Source organism: Artemia sp. Qi Xiang Cuo, chromosome 10 (genome assembly GCF_049724085.1).
Source record: "Artemia sp. Qi Xiang Cuo chromosome 10, ASM4972408v1, whole genome shotgun sequence".
NCBI classification, from domain to species: Eukaryota; Metazoa; Arthropoda; class Branchiopoda; order Anostraca; family Artemiidae; genus Artemia; species Artemia sp. Qi Xiang Cuo.
The window spans coordinates 70,631,095-70,650,125 of record NC_142803.1 but is presented as its reverse complement, the minus strand read 5'-3'; the positions used below and the strand labels follow the sequence as shown (position 1 = coordinate 70,650,125).

Sequence of the window (19,031 nt, the reverse complement as noted above, 5' to 3'; positions counted from 1 at the left end):
TATATATATATATTATTGCTATGTGTCACGTAAAATTCAAATTCGGCAGCTATGCTGTGAAAGAAACTTTTAAATTAAATTTTATTCTATTTTATTCCTTGATCTCTTGACCTTCCATTCTACTCTTAGTTTAAATATATAAATATTGCTGGTTGAATTCCTAATAGTAATTGAAAAATGCTTGATCACAGAACGACAAAACCATCTTTGATTATGCACAAGTTCTATTTTCGAATATATTTCTAGTTTTTGTTTGTTTGAACTCAATGTATTTTGGTTTATTAAGAATGCAAAGGTTTAAAGTGTTTGATGACTTATTAAAAAGGTTTAGATTTGATGGTCGTTACAGCTGTTTATCTAAGAAAAATTCATGAACTAAAAGTTTTTAATTGGTTTGAACTTCCCCTTCACTGCTTCTAATTTCCCTTTGGTAATTAATAAAGGGTATCAAAGTCTCATTTGAATGGCTTGGAAAATGTGAAATATTATTTAAAGTATGAATACTATGATGATTGAAGATGAACTAAAAAATATATAACTAAAAATCTAAAAAAAGCATTACCTGAATCTAAAAAAAAATCTAGTCTTAGCTGTTAACTAGAGAAAAAGAAATCAATTATTAAAATATTTAAAAAATACAAAACTTAAATAGAAAACTATTTGTAAGTTAATATTTAACTGATCACCTTACAATGAACTGTTACTTTCCTGAAAAACGGCCAGAGCATTAAGATTTTTATTATTATGATTTGTTTTTATAGGAGACACGTAGGGTCACCTTTCCGGAAGAGTTTAGAGGTATGGTAAGAAATAGCCACCGTATGAAGGGCTTCCTGTTGGGGGAGGACGTCCTTTTCCACGGGAATGGCAAAATTTGTTTCTTTTATTGGAAAGTTTTTGGTAGTATATGGTGACATGAAATGTGTCCAGTTCGGCAGCTATTTAATAAAAAAAAGTAGGTGACGTCTATAGTTAAAATTAGATGTATTTTGAATTTAAAATTTGTCACCACTGAGAGGAGAGGAGGTGGGTTCAAAAAAAAAGCATTGGCGGGATAGTAGTTCGTCTAATCGTCTGAAATCCGTTATAGATGAAATCAGTGTTCCTAGCAGATTTTTTTTTAAAAGCCAATTTCCGTACCATCATCAATGCATCCAGAGCTGGTTGACCGCCAAATTCATATTTATTTTTTTTTAGAAAAAAGGCAGTAACGTTAGAATAAAACATGTAAAATATTTCAAAGAAAACTGCCAAAACCGAGTATATATTTTTTTTAGAATCGTTTAGCTGTATTTTTGTGCAATCTGAAGCCAGCGAAAATGAGAGGCATAATGTCGGAAGCTATGGTCATGTGTGCATCAACACCAGATAAGGTTTTTACTTTTATTATGTACTTTAAGTAATTCACAGGAGAAAGTCTGTTGTAAATATAGGTAACACAGCGTTATGATCTCCTTTCTTTGAATAGTAAGGGAGTGGGGGATGATTTTTCCACCCTGAAAATGTCTGTACAAATAATCACAATACTAGAAAGTAGACATAAAAAATTTATTTGAAATAAAAACAATATAATTATGCTATTGCAACAAATATTTATAACTCACTATTAGTACAATATTTCATTTTACTATAAGAAATATATATATATATATATATATATATATATATATATATATATATATATATATATATATATATATATATATATATATATATATATATATATATATATATATATATATATATATATATATATATATATATATATATATATATATATATTAGTGTGTGTGTGTGTGTGTAGAAAAACCACGTTTTTCGCGATTTTTCTTAACTTCTTGATTTATTCTTCTTTGATTTAATCTATATCTATGCGTTGCATCGGTATCCAAGAAGTTTACTACGCTAGAAATAATGCTGAGAAATTGTGTCAATACATGAGCATTAAAGAAAAAGTCGAGGGGGGGGGATTGAATTACGCTCTCGTTGAAAAAGTGACGTATCTTTATTAAAAATAATTTAGAAAAGAGATGTGTTCTGGAACCTAGCTATTTAATCTCCGAAAGAAAGAATGTAATTGACGCTGGCAGCCTTGTAACAAAAGCTCTTAAGCAGCTACCGGAATGTTTTTATTTCCACCTTTAGTCTCTTTTCCAGATGTGTATAACCACGGGGAATGTGCCTGACACTTTTATGAAAGTGGTTGTAACATCCACCACAAAGAAAGGAAAAGACCCAACTGAATTTAAATTATTCAGGCCTGTTGTGTAAGAATACCTTACCTTTGTATTCTTAGTAAATTGTTTGAGTAAGTAATCTTCTCCGAGCTAGATACCGGACACCGGAAATAATAAGCTTGGATTACAGAAAAATCTTGGTTGCCCAGAAACTCTTTGTCTCCTAGGAAATTTTCTTGTGGAGTCAGCAAGAAACAAATCAGCTTTTTAATCTGCACCACGGATATGTCAAATATGTTCGATAGCTTTAACCGTATCAAAGTAACAAACACTCTCCTGCACAATTGCGCTACTGCAATTATAATGAAAACTCTGGAATTTTGTTATCGGCGCTTACCAATGTACGCGATGGGGAAGTACTAATTCAAAAGATCGAAGTTAAAAGTAGTTTCAGGCAAGGTAGTAATCTCAGTCCTCCCATTATCAAGATCACATCTTACCATCTCTTCTTTTTCTTGGTAACGACTCGTCCTAGCAAACTTACTCTGACGATGTCCTTCTTCTCAGATCTGAAGAAGATTACAAGGTGACCGTAATCAAATTCAGAGTGATTTACAATGCAAGTAACAAACAATTTGCTGCTCGGTGGTGTAAGTGCAGTTGTAGTGAAAACTCTGGAATTTTGTCACCAACGCTTGACAGCAAACTAAATGCAGAACCGATCAAATTTAAAAGTAGTTGGAAGTAAGGCAATGATCTCTGCCGTCCTACTATCAAGATCACGTCTTGCTATTTCTTCTGTTTCACGGTACTGACTCCTACTCATGTTATTCTCGCGATGTCCTTCGTCTGAGATTCGAAGCAGACTTACAAGGTAACCGTAATCAAATCCAGAATGATTCCCAATCTCTAGGATTTTCCAGTAATACCGACAAGTGCACGTTTGTGACATTTATTGCACCGCAGAGTGATACTGGCACCCTTTCAAATCCGTTCCCTCTTGCACCTTCGCCGGTGTTGCAATGCCTGATCTAAAGTATCTGTATAATGACTGTGGAAATAATTGGTAAAATAAGGCAACCCATTGTTCGTTTTTTCAACAGCATATTGTGCCTAATGTGCTGACATCTCTGCTGAGTCTGATATTAAGACGTCAATAAATATCGATAATATCAGGAAGTGTTTTCATATATGCAAAGGTTTATATATACTTTATTTTTTTTTTTTTTTTTTTTTTTACTTCTCCTGTATAGCCAACTCCCACGCTTTTGTGTTTTTTAAAAGAATATTTCAATTAATATCATAGGTAAAAAAGTCGTTGACTCTTGAAAGTCTAGCGATTGAATGATTTCGTTCTATTTCGTGATGTTTCTCCTCTCTCTTGGAAAGTTTGAAAAGAAAAATAGAGATTTCTTGTGATTCCTCAAGAAATCAGAAACCTAGATGATACTTTCTGGTAGTAATTCCTTCCTTCAAGCTTTATGGTGACGGTAATAAATACAGGCAAATTTATGACGAGTTGCTTTTGTTGTATGAACTGGGGGGGGGGGAGTTGAGGAGCTACAGGCCTCCTTTTGGTTCGGCAATCGAATAGATAGAAAAATATTGCGATATTCTGACTCAAATAACATGCAACTTATTTTTTTTTCTATTTAAATTTGGCCTGGGGGGGGGGGCTTGAAGATTTTTTGCTCGCTTCGTGCTTCAAATAATACAGGTTTAAAACGCTTGCGTGATTCTGCTTCAAATAATTGGAAAGGTAAAACATATACTTGAAGAATGTGCCAGTAATTTCAAGACACTGAAGCGATTTGAAGGGGTATAGTCCCACTAAAATAATTTGATGCTTTGATGGTTCGATATTTTGCAAACTTTTGAGTTGGGCTATATGAGACTTCGAAGTCATAATTAAATTATAATTTTCTTGTTGTTCTTGATTAGGATTTGGCCCGAAATTTTGGAGAATATTTGATGCAACTTCTGCAAAAATATATAGTATTAAAACATGTGTCTACCGTATACTACTAATACTTCTGCTATTACTAACAATTCACTGATCCGACAATTCTCCTAAGGTCCACACAGCTGCACATGCTCCTCCTCCACCCTAATCTATTCAGAGGTTTACTCTTTGACCCCTCGCATGAAGTTTCAATTTACTTAAATCCTTTCCATTAACCCCTTTCCAATCCATTGGACGACCTGCCTTTGTTTGGCCCCAGATGGATGACCAAAAATTACTCTGTAAAATATCTAATGCATCTTCCTCAGTCTCTCGAAGTGCCACGTTTGCCATATATACCAAAAATTCCTCAGTCGCTCGAATGTTTGACCACTTGCCACAAGTCCTACGTTGGCCGTATTTGACCATTGTAATTATAGCAGGTTTCAATACTCTAATTGTGGTTTGCAGACTTATCTTCCTGTTCTCCCGAATTCTTTTCAACTATGAAAGATTCCTTTGGCCGATAGGTATTCTACGTTTTAAATCTTCACTGCATCCACCATCTTTGCTAATAATACTGCCCAGGTAAGAGAAGCTATCTACATTATCGATTTTTTCGCTACCTAAAATAGCCTCTTCACCTTCATTTATCCCAGTCCAAGCGACATGGTCATCTTATCTTTTAATTTCCAAACTTATTCTTGTACCATGAACTCTCAAAACCTCAAAACTCTAACATTTTCATCTAGGGGACTGGAATTATCTCTATAATGTAAGCTTAGAATAGTTTCACCGTCCCATTTGATTCCATGCTCCTGAATAGCCTATGCCATGTTCCTTAGGACGAAGTCCATCAAAGTAATCCATATAAACGAGGATAGAACACAACCCTGATCAAATCCTGATTCAACAACAAACCAACTACTAGCCTCACTTCCTACCTCAGCCGCAGCAATATTGTTCTCGTACATAGCAATAATCACTTTAATGTACTTACCTGGTATACTCTGCAAGGGAAATTCCTTTACCTCAGACCAGGGCCGTATCCAGGATTTTTGTTCAGGAGGGGAGGGTTTACTAATTTTGACTTTTTTTTTTGGGGGGGGGGTTTACTAATTTTTGACTCAGTTTTCGACTAATTTTACTGATTTTTACCTAGGTTTTACTAATTTTCGACTTATTTTCGAGTCGGTCAAAATTTCGGGGGGGGGGGGTTCAAACTGGGTAACCCCCCCCCCTGGATACGGCCTTGCCTCAGACGCTTCTCCATTATTAATCTAAGAGTTAAAATTTGGTCGGCACGTCCTCTATCCTTCATGGAACCGAACTCGTTTTTTTTTTTAAAGTTTGTGTACATCATTATTTAGAATGATAAGTATCCTCATGGTAAGTAATTTCCATCCTATAGAAACTAAGACAATACGTATGTAATTATAGCATTCAGTATTATCACAATTCCTATTTAGGCAATTAATCAAAGTTCTTCTAAAATCATTAAGAACTTCCTGTTTTTAAAAATTCATTTACCATATTATCAGCACCTGAGACTTTATTATTTTGTAATATTTTTAACCGTCATATGATGATCTTTTTCTTTTATTATCAATTTTAACACTCCTGTTTAACCCAGCGTCTTGTTTCTGTCCTGCCAGTCTTCTGTTTAAAATAAAATAATTAAAACGAATAAATTTGTGCTTACAAACTTTTTAGCAGTGTACTGCTGTTGTTATTTTCTTCTCCTATACCAAATTTATCTATGTTATTTGTAAAGACTTTTTCTTCTTTCCGATAAATTTAATTTGATAAAAAAATAAATAAAGCTTTATATAGCAAACATGTAAGCAGTATAGCAGGAATAACCACTATGAAATCACGACGGACCCTGAGGGACATCTCGTGGAACCCCGAGTTTTATACTTTAACACGAATTAATAAAAGTACCTGGGCTAAACAATGGAATATGGATTTATCAATGAAATTAATTGTTAAAATGCCTCTAACAATACTTTTATTAGGACTATTAAAGGGAAATGTATTAGTTCTGCCAAAAGAACAACACAAGAACAAAACGCACTAACTGAAAAATAAAAAAAAGGCTTTGAGTTAGAAGGAAGACTTAAGGTTATCAACCCTTCTGTATCAATTTTTAATGTTTTCAGGAAAGCTAAATATTTCCTTGTTATATTTACCTTAAACACGAGACCAAAATGCACTAACTAAAAAATTAAGAAAAGGCTTTGGGTTCTTAATCCCTCCCGCCATTTATCCGTGCCGCAGCCATTTAAACATTTGCCTCTCAATTACTTGGACTATCTGTCTTGGCTTGTCTCTTTCTACAATTAGCCATGTATTGATGCAACCTACTGCAAAATACTTGATAACCTAAATTCAATCTGCTCTCAACCCTGCTGTATCAATTTTTAATATCTTCAGAAAAGCTAAATTTATCCTTGTTATATTTAGCTGTAGTACAAGACCAAAACGCACTAACTGTAAAATTAAGAAAAGGCTTTGAGTTAGAAGCAGGACTTAGGTTCTCAACCCTGCTATATAAATTTCTAATATCTTCAGAAAAGCTGAATATATTGTTGTTTGTTTACTCTTATCAGAGCGCTATTTTTCTCCCTGCAATTCAGCAATTTCAAAGCACAACTGTTCAAAATATATTATTGCTGAGAATTTATTTTGACTTGGAACGGCTGAGAAGCCAATAAATTGTTTAATGATTCTGGCGAAACTGCTTTATTCGCTTTGTGTTTTCTAAAATCTGGATGGATATTTTCATTCTGAATTTAAGCATGTGAAACTCAGTTTTGTTTATGATCTATAAATTCTAATTTCATTGGGAAGTTGGCTGGCCAACCTATTATGTATGCACATAAACTACTTTTTAGGTAACTCTTAAATTCAAAATAACTCATAAATTCAAAATGTACTCATAAATTCAAAATAACTATTTTAGATTTGAATGCTTTTTTTATGAAAAGCGTATAAATTGTCTTTTGTTTATTTTTTTATATAGTAAGAATTAGCTATTGAAGAACTTCTTCAAACTATTTGGGTCTTGGGGGTTATTTCTTTTTAAAGCAGTACCTTGAAAAAAATTCATGAACGAACAGTTTTAATTAGTTATTATAGTACTTCTTTTATCGTATTTAGTTTTCTTTTGTTTATTAATTAAGGTTGTCAAAGCTTCATTCAAATGGCTAGGATATTGTGAGGGAATGTTGAAAATATTATGAATAGTACAATTGTTGAAGATAAATAGGCAAATTAAAAATTAAATTAGAATAATAAATAGGCAATAGAAGAAAAGAATATGAAATAGACGGAATAATACTTTTTATACACATAATAATAAAATTTCCAATCTTTGACCATGCTTAAAAAATCTAGAAGCAATTAACTGTTCTTAACGAACTTTATTATTATTATTTGTATGAAACATTTCTTTGTTGTTTTTCATTTCTTTCAAATTTTATTGTATTTTTAAGCGAATTTAGAAAAACTTCTAAAGTTCCGCATAAGAAAAGTAAGCGTGAGCGTGGCAATTATAGAGGAATTTTGCTTGGTTTCTGTCCGGATATTCTAATTAAACCAACTATCAACAAAGCAATTTTTTCTCTTCTATTTACTTTAAATTCTTTATGCAAATTCTTTGTGCAAATGAGACAAATTCTTTGTTGCAATGGTTAATTATAAAAAAACATTTACCTTCGAATTTTTTTTCCGATATTTGACATATGTGATGAAAATTTTTAGGGGCATAGCTTTTGGACAATTCTAATTAAACCCATCTATAAGAAAGATAATAAGAGTGAGCGTGGTAATTGTAGAGGCATTACCCTGGTTTCTGTAGGTAGCAAATTATTTAGTATGACGATTCTTTTTAGACTTAGAGATGCTGTAGATAAACTTTTAAGAGAAGGACAGTGTGGTTTTAGGAGAGGGAGAGGATGCGTCGACCAAAATTTCACTCTTAGATTAATAATTGAGAAGTGCCTGAGTCATCAGACCCCTTTAGTCTTCGATTTATTGATTATGAGCAAGTGTTTGATTCAGCCGAAAGAAGAGCTTCAGTGAAGGTTTTATCTTTGTATAGTATAGCAGATAAATCGACTAAAATGATTTGTGCTATATATGAGAATAATATTGTTGTGTTTAAGGTAGAAAATGAGATTAGTTGCTGGTTTAATGTTGAACCTGGAGTTAAGCAGGGTTGCGTTCTATCCCCTTTTATATGATTATTTTGATGGACTTCGCCTTTAGGAGTACAGCAAAACTTTTTCTAGACTTTTCCGTCAAACTTTCCGTCTTTACTTTCACATTTTAAGCAGTATTCAGTCTAAAACTATATCCCTACTCTAGTCACTAGTTGTTCCCAAATTCTTAAACTTTCTTTAATGAAATTTGAATCTTAAATTTTGAATAAAATTCCAAATTCTTTAATAGCAATAAGATGTTCGAAAAATGTGGTTCGGCCCCATTAGGGCTCTATTGAAAGAGCCGTATTAAGGTGGTTAAAATGCCGTATTAAGGTCACGTTTCACGGTTGATTGGTTGCCAAAAATATGCTCATGGAAATCAATCTGTTTCCAAACAGAAAGTAGGACGTCCTCGAATGAAGCTAAAATAGGTTATTAGAATATTCTTAAAAGAAACAAAATCTTCATGGGAGGGAATAAAAAGAGAAGGTCTAAATAGATAGACTCGAGAAGAAGAATAAGCAGTGGTGTTGGCATCTGCTGTGTGAGTATGGAGACCTGTGCTCTGATGACTTATTAGACGTGATAGTTGTTGCTTAATATTGCTCACAAATGCAGTGCTTCCGCTATTCCCCCAATTATTCACGGTTTTCCCTAATTTCCCCAAAAGAAAATTGCGCTTTTGGAAATTACCCCGAGTATTCACGTTAGCGAAAATTAACGATTGTCTTTTATGTTAACGTTCGCTTATTCGCTGAAATTGATTTTTGGGAAGTCTGGAAAGTGAGGTTTAAATTTTTATGTGCGAAAGATAATTTAATTTATAAAATAATTTTTTTTTTTGGGGGGGGGGAGAAGATTCAGAAAAACTGAAAAATTTGGGGATAGTGGAAGCACTGCACATTATGACGTCGTATTTTCAAGATGATGTCATAAATATTGCGTTGTTTTTAACCGACTCTTCAACTCTTATGCTCCGTTCAAGGAGAATATTTTTGTGAAGTTTGTTTTTCCTTCCATGATTTATATGACCTCTTAGATATGACTGAAGAGGGAGACAGGGATTTCATTAGTTCATGCTGAGGGGAAGAAAGTGCTGAGATTTGATTTGCCGCATAGAACTTGCTATGGAAAATGGTTTTGTTGAATTCGTTTCTATGATGGTTAATCTTCATTTATGTGAATGAATATAAGCCGCTTTGGGTGAAATTAATCTGTTTGTTTTTCCGCGTCTAGGAATCAAAGTTTGGCTTGAAAATTGCATCTCTGTCTAAATTATTCCCCCCAAAAAATAGATTATTAAATTGTTTTTTATAACAACTTCTTTAGTTCAATTTCGGTTGACTGTTTTGATTCCAAAATCAAGGAAGCCGAAGTAGAATCCACCTTTTTTTTAAATGATGTAAGATGAGTTTTTGATGAATATTCATTGAATTTTCCAGCCAGTCAGAAAATTCTATGACAAATTTGATTGATTACTTGCGAATGGGCTATTAGTCTTTTGTGTACTGGATTTATAGCCAAACAGCGCCCAAACGGATCAAGAGTTTCGTTTTTTCATCATATATAATCCGCTTACCATCTTACAGCTAAAATTTATTTCTCATAATAAATTAAAATTAAATACATTATAATATATTTATTTATTAAAATACATAATAATAAAATACATAATAATTAAAATACATAATAATAATTAAATACATAATATATATATATAAATACATAATTATATTAAATGCATAATATGTTAAAATTAAAATATATTTTATAATTTTTTAAGGCTCTTCGATACCTTCAAAAATCACCCAATCTCGTCAATTACAAGCTTTTTCAGTTTGTGTGGTCAAACTATTCAGAGCTGATTGGGCGGTCTTGCCATAACTTGTATAGCTTTGATCAGAGCTATACATGTTTGACGACAAAACATAACGACAGAAAACTAAAAGAGGACCCCTACTTTCCCGGAAAACTTATAAAAACCATTTAACTTCTCCCGTTTTGTGCTAGAGATAGATATATTCAATTTAATGAAACTTACATCACTAGAAAGGTTTTTTTTATTTTTATTTTTTTTTTTTTTTTTTATTGAGCGGATCAGAATTTTCTTTAAAGTTCAGGAAAGGGCAGTCCCTAAAAATATTCTATTATACTTGCTTTGAAAAATATTTATTATACTATTTCTATTATACTCGTACGTGCTAACTGCCTTAATGCACATTATTTTTGATGAGGGAGAGCGGTGCCTTTGTATAAGATTAAATAATAATAGAAAAAAAAACAGTTTAGAAAAACCGAAAGTAAGGAGCAGAGTTAAAAAATAAACTTAACATAAATGATGTTTTAAATGAAAAGTACTGCCACGTCTCTAAATCCCTAGCGCTTTACGCTAATATTTAACTTTGTGTTTTATTGAGGGTATCTATAGTAATTTCAAACTTTAGTTGAAAGAGCGGGGGGCCTAGGGAGTTGAAGCTCTCCTCATTTACAGGTTAATTTATTTTTGCTTTATGTTTTCATTTCGCTCTTTAGTTTCTTTTGAGAAAAAAAATTCTATTTTTTTAACATCATTTTCTGTGTTATCCTAAACTGGAGATAACTGTTTTCATTGAATTTAACTTTAGCATTAAAAAACCTGGAAAATGAAAACTACACCTTCTGTTTTTCTTGATATTTTTCGGGAGGGGGAGGGTGTGTCTTGAATGTAAAAATGATTTTTTATGTAACTATGCTAGTAAGATTATGATATTTTATTTCTTACGAGAATATTTTGCAATATGGGACCTAATTGCGCCTCAGTGTCAATATTATATATTTTTTCAGATATATTATTTTAGGCATAATAACATTTGGGGCGGGCAATAAAATCTCCCTCTAAAATCTCTGGAATGATTATAACAGCTCTGCCCCATTTAATAATTTTTGCAGCGCTAAGTACCCCTCATTAAAGAATGTATGTATTTTAACAAGAATCAAATAATTTTATTTTATTATTATTTTTAATTATTACTATTATTTATTAGTATTATATTATTATATTATATTATATGTTATTATTATATTATATATTATCATTATTATTATTATTTACTATTTATTATTATTTAATTATTATTTTAATTATTTAATTATTATTAATTATTATAGTTAATTATTTCGGGGGATGTGAATCCTGGATGTGACCCTGAATCTGAATATTTGTTTTCTTTGATAAAGGCTTCCGGGTGGGAAGCCAACACATTCGGAAGTTGATTATTTTTGATGGAAAACAAAATTGTTTTGTTTTTCACTGTTACTAGAAAAATATACCCTCTTTTCGATATTTTCATTTACTTTTAAATGTAAATGTTAAGGTAGTGTGGTCTAAGAAATTATTCTTTGAAGATGCGATTTCCGGCTAAGACAAATGGAGTTTTATTGGAAACTAAATCAGACAGATTAATGCTTTTGGAGGTCTGTGAGGAATTAATAGAGGCTAGAAACTAAGCCCTTTTGTATCAGTAACTGAAATAAACAGAGAGAAATAACTAATGGTGAGAAATTAAAGGTTAATTCCGCCATTAATGGAAGCGGCTTAACGATCACGAGAAATAAACTCCCACCCGTATAAGAAAATTACTGAAAGGATAAATGAGCGATTTTGTTTCTAGTGAAATTAATTTTTAAGGGTAATTTTATTATCAGCTAGGTTAGGTTGACAGTAGTGAGAACCAATAATTGTTTTCTCAAGGTAACTAAACCACTACCACCAATAATTAACTGCAGCACCAAGCTACCTAAGGCTATAAATCTATCTATCATTTGAGCCACAGGTCTATTATTTACATTAACCACTCCGGTGGCATACATTGGGGAGGGGAAGGGGGACATGTGCCCCCGGGTTTTGCCTCCCCCAAGATTTTGAAAAATACCCTTTTCGGGGGTATTTTCAATGAAAAAGGTTTTTTTGGTTATTGAAAAAAGAATAAAAAACAACTGGATTTTGAAAAATACGTGCCCTCTCTCCCACCTTCGGAATCTTTGTGAATCTTCACTATTCAACCACCCCATTTAGCTTCCCTGTCAATTTAATCATCCTATCAATAGTAATAGAATTGACCACTAGATAAACATAGCTCCCCCAATCAAGCTTAGTGTAATGGAAAGTTTCTTTCAGAAACTGTTCTTTGAAGGAGGATGTACGCTCTCTAAACACTGGGCAATTTGATAAGGTTTTCGTTTTATTAAAACTTCTTTTGAAGAATATATTATGCAGGGTATAGTTTTGAAATTTCAGGCTTGCAAATTTTCCCTGCGTTTAATAAACTTATTTCAAAAAACCTTTCCACAAATTCTCGAATGTCTTTGAAATCTATGCTAATCTTTAAGAAGATTCGTAGTTAGTTGTGTTCTTGCATTTGAAAGTAATAAAAGGCTACCTGTCATTCAATAATGTGACTACTCTTCTTCAAAAACTAACTAATCTCTTTCAGTAATAGTAATTTTTATCAATTAATTAATTTATTTAGTTAAAATCTAAAAACAGGTGAAACTTTCAAAGTATTCCCTAGCTTTTTTTTGTTACGATTTATGTTTTTTTCTTGAAAACGAGAATTTAGGGAAGGCCTTGAAATAAGCGTAATTATTGTGCTCTATTTAACTGTTTTTTGTCTATATCCATTTCAATACCAGTCTGCTTAATTGGTTTAACAATTCAAAACATCCGATAGGGAATATTTTCAATATATATGTATATTTATATACATATATATATATATATATATATATATATATATATATATATATATATATATATATATATATATATATATATATATATATATATATATATATATATATATATATATATGTATACATTCTGTTTTTTCGCATAGAATCTAAACATGTAATATTTATGGTTATTACTACTACTACTACAATTAACAACATGAAATAACTGCAGCACGAAGCGGCCTGAGGTAACACAGCTACGCATGCTCCTCCTCCAACCCAATCTATTTGAAGCCTCCCTCTCTACACCCTCCTAAGAAGTTCCCATTTATTTGAAATTCCATTTTCTCTTTCCCTTAAGACATTCTCCAAGTTCCCATTTCCTTTAAGACATCCTCCCACTTCATTTGGGGATCACCTGTTTTTCATTTGGCCCTAGATTTTAAGATAATTGCCATTTAAAACTTTGAAGCTCACTTCTAGTGTTCATTGAAAATGGATAATCCCCTCGTAAACGTATTGCATTGTCTTTTAAACTACGACAGATGGACATTGAAAATTCAAATATTTTTATCAATGCTTGTTTTCTAATATCGACTTCTAAGTCTTTATAGTGGATGCCCCTTAGGTACCTTGTATAAGAACTAAACGAAACAATAGGGAAATCCTAAAAATCGTAAGGCATCTGAAGGCGAAGAGTGGGGTCTGCATATACCACTTGTGACCATCACCACTTTTTATACATGCTTTACTTTAGTGAATTATCAACCCTGCCTTTTCATAAGGGGGGTCCATAAAGATTACGACTAATCCCCAATAAAAATGGCATACACATTTGTCTTTGAATTTTGCTAGATAACCGTTTTTGAATTTAGTTTGACTTTGCCAAACGTACCTAAGCATGTTTTTATAGTTGAATCAAAGAAAAAAGAGAAATTACTGCCTTATATTCCCGTATTAAAAAGTATACTTTAATTCCATTTACTCATTCTTTTGAAATCCCGCTTTCTAGGGCTAGGTGGAGATGGCTAAGGAACGTTCTGCGGATAAAGGATGACAGATTGCCAAATATTGTCCTTTTCGGCCAATCCTCTAGGTCCAAACGAAAAATAGGCCGTCTACGGTTGGGGTGGGAGGATGTCGTAAGGAAAGATTTAAGGGAAGTTCGAACTTCCTAAGAGGGTGTAAAGCAGTGCTTCCATTTCTACTATATTTTAGAGTAGACTACTTTCTCCTCTAATATTTTAGACCTACTTTAGTACTTTATTTCTACTTTAAATTTGGATCTTCCACTTTTTTCCTTGCTGAGCCTATGAATTTTTGTTACGGAAATAGGAATTTTCGACACAACGGCTGGATTTCGGCAAAAGCGATGGACAAACGTTCTTGTTTTTGTCGGACTTGGATAGACCCGCGAAATTTGAAACAAAATAACCAACATGGAAGGACTGACGTGATAGACAAATACAAATAGAAACACCTATGCACATTTACGATTTTACTTGCTTAAAAAAGAAGTGCTAGAAGTTGTGAAGAGCCTTAGTCACAATTTCATGGTAAAAGACTATGTGAAGCAAAGTAAATCTGTTCAGTCTGTGAACCTTAAAAGAGAAGAGTTCTTCTTACCCGCCTCTAAGGTTTACCTGAGACCAGAAGCGATTGCCCGTCTGTTCTCCTTTCAAGGAAAAAATACGAAGTTCAAGGAGAAATGCGAGAGCATCAAGGAGATTGCCCAGAAATTATATATTGAACCTGTGTCCCAGCTAATCGACCGATTTCCATTTAATCATGACATTTACAACTTTCTAGAGATTGTAGACCCAAAAGTCGCATCGGATGGTGATATTCCATCGTTGCGGCTTTTTCTGCCAAGAGTTCGGGAACCCTCGTGGGATTTTGGACTGGTTGAAAAAGAGTGGCGGGCATTGATGCTGCTTAGTCCAGACGACAGTTCAATGAGGGGTGGAACCCCGATTGATTTTTGGAACTGGGTGGCGTCCATCAAGACGCAAAGTAGAGTGATAAAATTCACTAGCGTTTTTCATGTCATTCGGTTTATTTTTGAACTTCCCAGCTCAATTGTCGTTGTGGAAAGACTTTTCAGCGTTTTCAGCGTTCAGGGGTATTAATCTTAGTATTTGGTGTTTTCTCTTAAACCTTATTATTTGGTAATTCTCATTAAATTTTTCTAAATACAGTTTAAAGTGCGTCTACATTCGGAATTTTCTTGAAAACTGGGAGGCAGGTAGCAGTTTACACTATTTAAAATCGAATAATTCAAAAGATCAAAATGCAGGCGCTTTACTTAAATAAAGATTTAACTTATTCATTTTTAATACTACACTCTAATTCAAATTAACAACTAAATATAAAAAAAAGTCAAAAACAAAAAAAATGCTTGAAAAAGCGTCCGTTTGGATATAATTCATGCCAACCATTCGTATCAATTCAATTTATAACGAGTGTGTTGCAAAAGTAGTAATAGAGAAGGAAAAGATAATGGCAAAGACAAACAAATAAATAAAATATATTCATGTGGTCCAGAATTTGAGATCTGGACCCGGAATCTATAAATCTAAACCGAACTTGTCGATAAATACAAAGCATTGTTTTAAACGTCAAAAGAAGATTTTTTTGTGCAAATAAAAGGTCTTGAGTTGAAAAATAGGTCGTCTTGAACAAATTCTATTAAAAGTCAGCCTAGTAAGGCTTTACTTGTAACTTGAAAAGAAGTCAGAAAATAGGAAAACTTTTAGAGATTTCGGTATTGAAAATAGGGATTTCTACGGATTTTCCACCAGCCTTTTAGGGATTGAAAAAATTGAAGTGGAAACACTGGTAATATAGCGGAAGAATCAATTTTGTTAACATTCCTGTTCAAATAGAAAGCACGAAAACATAGTTACTTCCGGATTGTGTCCTACTATAATTCTACTCTTTTTTCGCACTTAAATATATATTCCCACATTAGTGGAATTGAAGCACTATTGTAAAGAGGGAGGCTTTGAATAGATTGGGATGGAGGAGAAGCGTGCGTAGCTTTGTTGGCCTCAGGTGGCTTGGTGGAACAGTGATTTGTTAGTAGTAGTAGTTGTATTCTTTTGACGTATTTTCGATGGCCAATCATTCCTTATTCCTTATTTCTGTAGACAAAAATGAACGTGGTTTTTTACAACTGAGTTAACTAATGTTGAGGGATCAATCGTGACAAATAATGGAAAAATAGCTCGGCCTATTTAAACCTGATTGGTTCTTTAGTGAACAGTATTAAGCCAGTAAAAAGAGCATATAGATCAGTAGTCGCAACGTTTTCTACAATTAAACTCTCTGTTTTTGTGTAAATAAACAAACACTTAAAAAGAAAAAATTTGGAAACGTTTACAATTGTGTGTTAAGTTCATAAAAATTAAAACAGAGATGTCTTCTTTTTTAACTTTCTCCTTCATTTATTTTTATCGACTTGATTGATTTGGCCTCTGAACGGATTCATTCCCTTAGAAAATGGTATTTTAATACCTATGATATACCTATTTAATACAATAAATTTATATTTTGAAACTTAGGGGGGATTTGTTTTTAAAATCTAACTTTTTTTTTTCATTGAAAATACCAAAAAGGCATTTTTCAATAAAAAAGTAAAAAAAGAGGTTTCAAATCTAGGGGCTTTGCAAATGGCCACCCTCCCCTCCCTAGCCATATCTGGAAGTTGTATTTGTGGACAATTTAAATTTTAATTTAGTAAAAATTTATATGTGAAATCAGCATAATTAGTACAATTTACTTAATAAAATTACTTTAAAAAAACCTATTAATTAATCTTTTATTTTTGAATTGAAGTGTGTGACATTTTGCTAAATTAGTCAATTAAAAGTCAATTATTTAATCCATAAAAAGAAACAAAAGAATTCGTGACAAAAGACTTCTTTGTTGCGTGTAGCAGTTAAATTTATTTTATTCAGAGAGGTAGTGTTTTTTTATAAGAAACGAGCCAAGAATTTCCTTAAATGGGCTATCACGGAAGAAAATCCATTGTTTAGGAAAGAGTTTACCCTTCTGGGCAAATACTTTTAAAAATTTATGAGTCCTAGGGGGGGGGGGGCTTGACCTGCCTGTTCCTTCTCTCTGTATTGACCCCACTTGTTGCAACATCTTTACATATCGACGAGCACACTTTACATCCTACGAGCAAGCAGGTGGATTTCTTCTTGTAAAAATTGCGAAATGGTAGAACCTCTGTTTGGCCCCCTCCCTTTTCAAAGAATCCAACCTGTGTTTGTGTAGAAATAAAATTTCTGCTCAAATAAATATTTATTCGTTTTAACTCGCAAATAGGCACTACTTTCTGGACGCACTAAAACATGAGCAGGTCTACTAATAAATTATATGTAATTTTTGTATTTGTAAAGGATTTTTAATTACTTTGCAAGTTTTAAATTTAAAGTCAAATTCATAAATTGTACTTCAAATTTTAAATTTAATAAGAAAAGTGAATTTCGTAAAGTATTTGTAAGTCAACCCAATAAGTTTAAAGCCAAGAGGCTTGTCATGAAAAAAAGCTGTTGTTTTTTTTTACTAAGGATAAAACTTGGTTTCTTTTAGAAAATAAATGTTTACTCTTTTAACTATTAAGTATTTTAGATATTTAATTATTATAGATATTGGGTATGAATATTTACGGTACTCTGCTAAAATCCAGGACACACGAAAGAAGGACCGTATAGAAATCTCAAAGCCGCTATTGCTAAATAGGTTTCCGCTGCACAGTGAGATATTGCTCACTCCTTGACAAAGATTTAAACTTTATTTTTGGGGTATAGGGGGACTAAAAGGTAGATAGGTTATGCTGGGTTAGATTAGGTTACGCATTTAATATATGCTATGCTTTATCCCCCCCCCCTAATGCGCAAATATATAGCCCAAATTTGTTCATAAACTATTATATTTTCATCCTATTTTGTTTTATTTCATTTTTATTAACCAAAATTCACTTCTCGCATGAGTACTGGATTTTAGAACAGTGCCATATTTACTTTAGATATAGATATTTACATGTAGAAATCCTTTCACCTCCTGCCGGCAGTCAAATTGGTGATTTGGTGGAAGTAGAAGGATACAAGCGGCAGCCTGATGCTGTTTTGAACCCCAAAAAGAAGATCTGGGAAACAGTTGCTCCAGACCTGAAGACGAATGAACAAGGTGCTGCCACGTATAAAGGGGTCCCGTTATTTATCCCAGGGAAAGGGAATGTCATGTCCCAGACTTTAAAGGGGGTGCAAGTTAAATAATTTTGTCATGAGAAATTCTTGAAATAAATCGAGGCATGCTTTCAAAGATATATTTTAAACGTTTTGGAGGGTACTGAGAAAATGTGTGCTCTTCAGAGGTGGCACGTACGTAGGTTGACTGCCTTCAGGGTTGTGCCCCTAGGGGTAATGGGTTTTTCGATTTTCTCCGTAATGTTTTATAATTTATCCATTTTAGTGTTTCTTCAGTGTTAATCCCCCCCCCCCCGAAATGAATTCAGGCATGTGTCATTAAATCTTTAGCCAAACATATGAAATTTACAAAATAATAAAGGGAGAAGATTAAATAAGAAGATAGGTTTTGCTTTGACTGTAATGCCCAATAATGTAGTGACCAAATTTCCCCAAATTGTTCGTGTTTGTTGATACTTTTGGGCATGGAGAATACGGTCATTTACACTGTAGTAGGGATTAGGTCAAGTTAGGTTTTAAAAGACTATATAGTATTGAGTAGCTGAAACTGTCTTATGAGAAAATATTTTCGTTTAATACTGATCCAAGAATAACAACTATTGTGGTATATATTTTCTTTTTTAATCGTTACATAGATAACATCAATTTTTCCTTAAAATATATATTTGAAGGGGAGGATAATAAAAAAAAAACAAAAAAAAAACGAAGAAGATTAGTTTCCTGAAATAGGGTCATTGGAAGCTAGCAAATTTGTAGTTGAGCTCAACCACTGCTGGTC

At 32.8% G+C, this 19,031-nt stretch overlaps 1 protein-coding gene across 1 annotated transcript in view; it reads left to right on the top strand.

Moving 5' to 3' along the window:
* The window catches only part of LOC148948115 (aminoacyl tRNA synthase complex-interacting multifunctional protein 1-like), a 35,888-nt gene extending 17,520 nt beyond the window's left edge, over positions 1–18,368 (top strand). Inside the window, exons 2-3 of the mRNA XM_089096102.1 lie at positions 1,278–1,390; positions 18,079–18,368. Of these exons, the coding sequence (XP_088952228.1) occupies positions 1,278–1,390; positions 18,079–18,322 (357 nt within the window). The 3' untranslated portion in view covers positions 18,323–18,368. The remainder of the gene's footprint in view (positions 1–1,277; positions 1,391–18,078) is intronic.
* The last annotated feature ends 663 nt before the right edge of the window (positions 18,369–19,031 follow it).